The sequence below is a fragment of the Lathyrus oleraceus genome, chromosome 4 (assembly GCF_024323335.1).
Source record: "Lathyrus oleraceus cultivar Zhongwan6 chromosome 4, CAAS_Psat_ZW6_1.0, whole genome shotgun sequence".
NCBI lineage: Eukaryota > Viridiplantae > Streptophyta > Magnoliopsida > Fabales > Fabaceae > Lathyrus > Lathyrus oleraceus.
The window spans coordinates 247,394,614-247,402,582 of NC_066582.1; the positions used below are offsets into that span (position 1 = coordinate 247,394,614).

The following is a 7,969-nucleotide window of genomic DNA, read 5'->3' on the forward strand; positions in this document are numbered from 1 at the left end:
AGCTCATTGCTTGAGCTTTGCTTTGCTTGTGGTTGGCATACCACCTAGGTAATCACTCTCTAACTCCATGTAGTCTGGAAGCCCTGTCGTTTCTGTTTGGCAGGCATTTGGCTGAAGTCCTCCTTAAGAGGCAATGACTGTGATTGTTTATATTTGTGCCATGTACCTCAAGTCCTCCTAAGTGAAGAGGCAATTGGCAGATAGAAGGGATTAGCAATCAATCCCCTGCTAATCGTTTAAGTTGTTCATTATGCCCGCACTACGTGCTGAGGCTCTTGAACCTAACCCAAGATCTTGTATATAGAGTCAGTCAAGTGGAGTAGGGTCCCACATTCTGGACCCCCATGTTTTCTTTGATTTGAAGCTCACCCTGGCCAGGGTTAAGAGCTATGAGGTCTAACCCTCATCTCCCATTTCATCTGCTCACCCTGACGGTCAATGTCAGTGGTTAAGAGCCTAAACACCCTTACATATCTGGCTTGTTTGTCGAGGTTGATATGACCCCTTGACTAAAGCCCAACCTTGTATGAGCCGCTTGTTTGCATATAGTGTGTGATACCTGTTCACCTGTGCTTGTGCTTGTTTACTTGCTGTTTAGGCTAGCTTGCTTCCTGTGCGAGTTAGGTTCTGATTAGAGACCTCAACGTAGGGATCATTTGCATGACAACTTCTAGGCTCGAGTCGTAGTCTCCCTTTTAGTTGTTATCTCCCTAGTCTCTGGTTAGGATAAAGTTTTTCCCTGCTAAGGGGAACTACGTCGCCCTGATCCTCATACCAGATGAGGTACGTAGGCAGGAGATCGTGCGAGATCTCTCCGGGCAACCTTTTCTTTTTTGTGTGTGTTTGCTTGACAGCTATTAGGCTCGAGGTCCAGACTCCCTATTAGCTTGTCTGTTTGATAACCTTTTTGTGTGTGTTAGGAGTTGGATGTAAGACCAGCGATTGGCATTCCGTTTCCTATTTGTGGTGTGCTTGGAGTCTGATGTAAGCCCAGCGATTGGCATTCGGTTTCCTATTTGTGGTGTGTTTGGAGTCTGATGTAAGTCCAACGATTGGCATTCGGTTTCCTGTGTGCGTTTGTTTGTTTTGTTTGGAGTCTGATGTAAGTCCAACGATTGGCATTTGGTTTCCTGTTCGGGTTTGTTTGTCTGGAGTTGGATGTAAGTCCATTGATTGGCATTCCGTTTCCTTTTGTGTGTTTCTTTTGACGTCTCAACGTCTTTGTGTTGTGTTTTGTTTCGGCGTGCGTTAGCCGAACTACGGTAGCTCTGATTCTCATTCCAGATAAGATACGTAGGCATAGGATGTGATATCCTATCGAGCCCGTTCCCATTTCCCCGAACTACGTCGACTCTGATGTTTGTTTTTGACAAACTACGTAGGCCCAGGATACGACATCCTGCCGAGTCCGCTTTCTCCATCTTCTTCCATCTGTGTTTTATTCTAGTGTGTGTGCATTCTTTTTGAGCAGTTATTCAGCAACCTTTTTCTATTCTTTTGAGCGTGGATCCCATCGAGTACGACGGACGTGAGGGGGTGCTAATACCTTCCCCTTGCGTAACCGACTCCCGATCCTTGCAATCTCCGGTCGTAAGACCATTTCCTTTCCAGGTTTACTTCGAGCGTTTCCTTTCCCTCCTTTGGGATAAATAACGCACGGTGGCGGCTCTGTTTGTTTGTCTTTTCCCGCCGGTTGTTTTTCGTGGATGCGACAATTGGATGTTATCAACTCTGATTCTAGATGACACCCAAACAAAAAATGATAATGTATAATTTGTTTGTGTATATGCATAGAACATAAAAACCAAGTTGGGGTTTTCCTGTTTGTGTATATGATAACGTAAACTTGTTTTTCACATAAAAACATGTTTTTAATGTATGAAACCTTTTCTGAACCATTCCTAAGTTTCCTAATAATAAGATGTGCATTTAGACTCAGAGAATATTGTCCAATTTACATAAATGCTAAAATTTTCTAGTTTTGACATCATACACAACATTTATAATATGAAGGTGCACTCACATCGAGGTGTAGAGGTAAGATCCAAAAATCTTGGGCCCAAAACCACTTTGATCGAGAATCGAGCAGATACACTATCCCTTATGAATCCAAAACTCTAGAATAAGAATAAGTAAAATATGACCTAATAGATTTATGGTAGCGGTTAGGCTTCAAGGAAGGAGCCTTCCCCTCATATGTAGGGTCCTCTATCATACCCCAATTTTGTCATGCCTTTTATTTTTCTATTTAGACCTCCAGGAGGTATTACAATGTATACCCATTACTCTAAGTATTGACCATTGGGCCTTACACCTTTTAGGTGTTAAGTTAAGATGACCATTTGGCCCGTGGCCATGATCATTTAAAAGTTAGAATTCAAGTCTTAGATTGGTGCATAACATGTCTTCAATCCTGATGTGCATACAATTGTATCTTAATGTTGAAGGTCCTCCTTGGTTTTGCATTAAGAAACCTTGTTTTCTATATTCCAAAGCATTGACTGTTGTTATATTTATTGAAAAGTGATTGGATTCATTCATATCATATCATGTTCTATAATGACTTTGATTATAAGTATTTGTTGAAACTAATGTGAGTTAAGAAGGGTTATGTTCTTATTCATAAAGTTAACTTATATTTGATTTAGATCATTTTAGTATCTCGAGTTATGGACTTGGAGGTTTGAATGTTGGGCTTGAGTTTTGGATTTGTTTTAATTTAAGTTTTTATGGTCACATGTAAGGCCCTTGTCAGACTCATCTTTAAGTTCTAGACGCTTGGATAATTGGGAAATAAGGAAACATATATAAAGGTTCACTATCTTAAAAAACCAAGTTACATTCAAAAGATATAGAAATGTTTTCCTACATATAAGTTACATTCAACAATAATTAGAATATTTACACGAAATTTAAAAAAATCTAGTGTTTGAATGTACATTTGAAACAATTTGTTAACCTATCCCTAATCTTCCACAGAATCATGTTTGCACATCAATGAATTCTCTCCTCAGAACTCTCATTAAGCCACATCTTCATTTGAATCCCACCCTTTCCATTAGTGATCTATTAAGAGAGGAACGGTTGATTCAAACCAATCTACATTTAAGATAATGATCATTCACATGGTGCAAGCAATACATGAATTATCACCCAAAAAAATTGCAACCTAATCACACAACATGCCACAAGACATAATACCTTGGTCGATTTTTGATAACACTGAAACACACTGCGTATTTGACTCGGATTGCACATGCTTATTAGGTTTTTATTGTCATTTTCTTGTGTTATGTTTGCTTTTTGTCCTATTTCAGGTGCTTTGTCGTATAAGAGCCTTTTGTGAAGAAACGAAGCCAAGCGAGCGAGAAATCGAAGTTTTGGATGGAAATTTGTACACATGGCGTCCAGCATGGCGGCCGCATGGGAGGGTGCCCTGACGTGTAAGCTGTCAACCGGTGGTAACTGCCATGTTCCCATGATTATTTCATATTATACACATGGCGGGCGCCTTGGTGGGGATAGCGGGCGCCACCTTTGTTAGCACGACCCCACTAAGGGTAGTTGGAGGACAACTTTGTCTTTTGCTAGCTTTTTGGAACCTCTATAAATAGGCGTTTTCACTTCACGAAATCACATCCAACTTAGTTCACAACACTAAGCCTAAAGTTCACCATTGTAAAAGTGATAATCCGTCACATCGGGGGGTTATCGCACTTGAGTTGTAGTTAGGTTGGAGCACTGTACAAATAATCTTGTCGTCATTTTACTTTCTAGTCAAGTTTTCTTTTCAATTGTACCAGATTAAAGTCTCCGATTTGGAGCAGGTTTCTTATTCAAGTTTATTCGCATTTACGTATTATTTATCTTGCATCTTTACTTTATTTATTTTCCTGTCTCGCTTTTACATACTCGTTTATTTAAATTGCACATATTATTTACCTGTTCTTTTAAACATGATTAATTCTACTATGTTGATTTCTATTTCCATGTCTGGCTAAATCTTTAAAGGTTAGGATGTAAGGATCGTCGTTAAGATGGTACTCCATTATTTGTATCTATAGAAATGATTTAGGGGCTGCTTTGATTTTAACACAAGTTTTCAGTACTTATTTTGGTCGATAACTATGAAAGTAGAGTCGGGATATAGTTGGGTAAGATCGAAAGTCGTCCAACTCTTAAAGATAAACTTGGTTAGTTTTAAAAGGTCAAAAGTAGCGAAAGCACTCTATCCGGTTAATTGGGAATTCTTAACACTACTAGAAAAAGATTTTGAAACTATTTGCGGACGCGTTAGTAGGTTTAAAACCCGGATCCTTGAGCGAAAGCCATGGATCCCTTTTAAGTTAAACTTTTCAAATCAAAATCACTTTTTAAGTAAGTCAAGAATTTAATTTCTTAAAAATGGGTTTACTACTTTAATGCATCAAGCACCCTTCATCAGCGACAACGAAGGGCACTAATTAGGGAGTAAACTTGGTTCTGAATATGTGAAAGCGACAGTTCCTGTTAAATTGATTCTTCTATACGTAGAAAATATTGCCCCATAAGTAGATCTGTTTAGAAACAATTAAAGTATTTCCTAACTGATGTGAATTACATCTGAGCCTGCATTTTATCTGAATTTATTTACTTCATTATTTCTCTTTCTGTGTACTTGAATTTACTTGTTTGATTTACCTTAGATAAACACGGTAACAATAGAAATCGATAGATTGACAATTTGGTCTCTATGGGAACGATAATATTTTGTATTACTTTGACGTGTTATGTATACTTGTGGATAACATATACACACCCATCAAGTTTTTGGCGTTGTTGTCGGGGACCAATTACGTTAAATTTTTGTACCCTGTTGTTACACCGTCTTGACTAAGGCCTTATTAGCCGGTAAATGCGAAAAACTCGCAGTACCTGAAGTTTAGAGGATCCAATAGCTGAACCAGGATGATACACTCGCGCACGCCGTTTGCTCCAAAGAATTAGGAGAGCAATGGTCGAAGATCAAAACTGAAGACCACTTAAGGAATTTGCCCAACCTTCTAACGAAGAACCCAGTTCTAGTATACTAAACCAGGTTATTCCTGCTAATAATTTCAAATTAAAACCCTCTTTATTATAACTAGTTCAACAAAATCAATACGCGGGTCACGCTACATAGAACCCAAATCAGCATTTAAAAGTATTTATCCAATTAGCTGATACATTCAAGACCAACGGTGCTTCGCCTGAGGCAATTAGTCTCAAACTATTCCCGTTTTCCCTCAGAGATAGAGCACGGTCTTTGTTAGATTCCCTTCTGGATAACTCAATAACTACTTGGGAAGACCTCAGGAGAGTGTTCCTTGTAAGATATTTTCCCCAGAGTAAGACCGCTATCCTTCGAAACCAAATAACTCGATTCACTCAAATCAGGGTGAATCACTTTTTGAAGCTTGGGAAAGATATAAAGAACTACTAAGAGCTTATCCATACTATGGCCTAGAATAATGGTTGATTATTTACACCTTTTATAATGGACTTCACTATAACACAAAGATGTCCATCGACATTGCCGCCAGTGGTGCTTTGATGAATAAATCTTACCCTGACGCTTGCGCTCTCATTGAAAATAGGGCACAAAACCATTACCAATGGGAGTCGGAACGAGCATCAATGGAGGAAAGGGAGAGAAAAGGAGGAATACATGAAGTAAATTGTATGGACATGATGAAAGCTAAAATGGATGCTTTAGCCCTGAAGGTTGAACACATGTCTTGAAATCCTATAGTTGCAGTAGTTGTAGATTGTGAAATATGTGAAACCAAAGGACATCTTGTACCAGAATGAAATCTGTTAACTGAATCAAACTCAGACCAGGTTAATTATTCCCAAGGAAACCCGTTTTCAAACACTTACAACCTTGGATGGAGGAATCATCCAAACTTCTCTTATAAAAACAATAACCTTATTCAAAACTCTACACCTCAAAGACCACCATGCTTTCAAGCTCAAAGACCAATTCAACCTATGCAGGTCGTTCCTCAAAAGCCAAACCTTGAGAAAATAATGGAGAACTTCATTTCGGCCCAAATTCAGTAAAATAAAGAGTTCCTGAACCAAGATATTCATATAAATGAACTGATCACACAATTAGGAACTAAGGTTGATTCGATAATCACTCACAATATGATGCTTGAAACCCAAATATCACAAATAGCACAACAACAAGCCCCCCAGGCCACACCTGAAGGGCAATTTCCTAGACAACCTCAACCCAACCCTCGAGGGCAAGCTAACATTGTTACCCTACAAAGTGGGACCACTTATGACGAACCTGTAAAACCAACCTTGAGTGAACCAGAGGCTTCTAAGAAAAACATTGTGTCTACAAATGGAGTAGAGGAACTAGAGGGACAAAAAGACCAGGAAGTGAAAGATAAGGGAAACGTTTATAAAGGTAATCAAGAAACTCCACGTAGAAATCCGATTCACCGAAGCCATCACCCAGATACCATCTTATGCTAAATTCCTTAAGGACATCTTGACCAAGAAACATAAGATTGATGATCCCAAACCTTTAGAGTGCAACTCTATTGCTGAGAATAAACTTGCTAAGAAGGAGAAAGATCCCGAAAGCTTTTCCATACCTTGTATTTTAGGGAATCATGTTATAGACAAAGCATTCCTAGACTTGGGAGCAAGCGTAAGCTTGATGCCTTTAGCAGTTTTTAGAAGGCTAAACCTAGGAGAATTGCAACCGACTAAGATGTATCTTCAATTAGCCAATAGATCTGTAAAATATCCAGTAGGCATATTAGAAGACACTCTAGTTAGAATCGGACAACTTTATATCCCAACAGATTTCATGGTAATGGACATTAAAGAAGACGACGAAATCCCAGTCCTCTTTGGTAGACCTTTCTTATCAACAGCGGGAGCCATAATAGATGTTAAAAGAGGAAAATTAACTTTTGAGGTAGGTGATGAAAATATAGAATTTATACTTTCCAAATTCCTAATGGCTCTAGTCATAGAGGACTCATGTTATACCATCAATATCATTGATGAATGCATAAGGGAGCTAGATCAAGAAGGACCTCCTGAAACAATGAAATTTCCCTCGACTTCCATAAGAGAAGACGACGGATTTGGAATGGAGCCTTGCATAGATGACAACCTTTATGAATGCTTAGCACTTATCCCAAACCATATGCCATGTCCTAAAAAACCATCTATATAACTTAAGGAACTACCCAAGAATCTAAGATATGAGTATTTAGATGAAGAACTAAATCGCCCGGTTATAGTGAGCGCCACCTTAAATGAAGATGAAACGAAACAACTTTTAGATATCTTGCGAAAGTATCCCTCAACTTTAGAATATAACATATCTGATCTCAAAGGGATAAGCCCATCCATGTGCATGCACCGGATCTTGCTGGAGGAAGATTCTAAACCTTCTAGAGAACATCAACAAAGGCTAAACCCTATAATGAGTGATGTGGTTAAGAAAGAAGTACTAAAACTACTAGAGGCTGGTATAATTTATCAAATTTTAGATAGTAAGTTGGTGATCCCTGTTCATGTGGTACCTAAAAAACAGGGTGTCACAGTTGTGGAAAATGAGAAAGGCGAGCATGTAGAAAGCGGTTGGCGTATGTGCATCGATTGCTGAAAACTAAATAGGGTAACTAGTGTAGCGGTGTATTCGTCGCTCTATGATTTATCGATTAAACCATAAGCAAAGCATACAATGAAATTTCGAGTCGCCACCGCACTTTTATTTATCCAAAGGATTGGCTAAAAAGCGAACAAAAGCCTAAGAAGTTTTACACGTAGAAAACTAATAAAAAGATCAGAGAGTCTGGGTAAGGGGTAAATTACGCAATGGGAAGGTGTTAGGCACCCACTACGTCCTAGGTACTCCTAGGGAGCCCTTTTCACACTTGTTGTAAAAGATTGTTATTTGTTATGACATAAACATTGT

At 38.8% G+C, this 7,969-nt stretch overlaps 1 protein-coding gene across 1 annotated transcript; it reads left to right on the forward strand.

Moving 5' to 3' along the window:
* Positions 1-6,168: 6,168 nt before the first annotated feature.
* LOC127136902 (uncharacterized) lies at positions 6,169-7,222 on the forward strand. The gene is made up of 2 exons (XM_051063412.1): positions 6,169-6,439; positions 6,564-7,222. Exons 1-2 carry the CDS (start codon positions 6,169-6,171, stop codon positions 7,220-7,222), a joined length of 930 nt encoding a protein of 309 aa, XP_050919369.1.
* Positions 7,223-7,969: the final 747 nt, after the last annotated feature.

Excerpts from the sequence above, each read along its gene's own strand:
- LOC127136902 (XM_051063412.1), top strand. The coding sequence starts at position 6,169 with ATGATGCTTGAAACCCAAATATCACAAATAGCACAACAACAAGCCCCC. Across the intron at positions 6,440-6,563 it reads TAAGGGAAACGTTTATAAAG|AGTGCAACTCTATTGCTGAG; the intron begins GTAATCAAGAAA and ends CCAAACCTTTAG.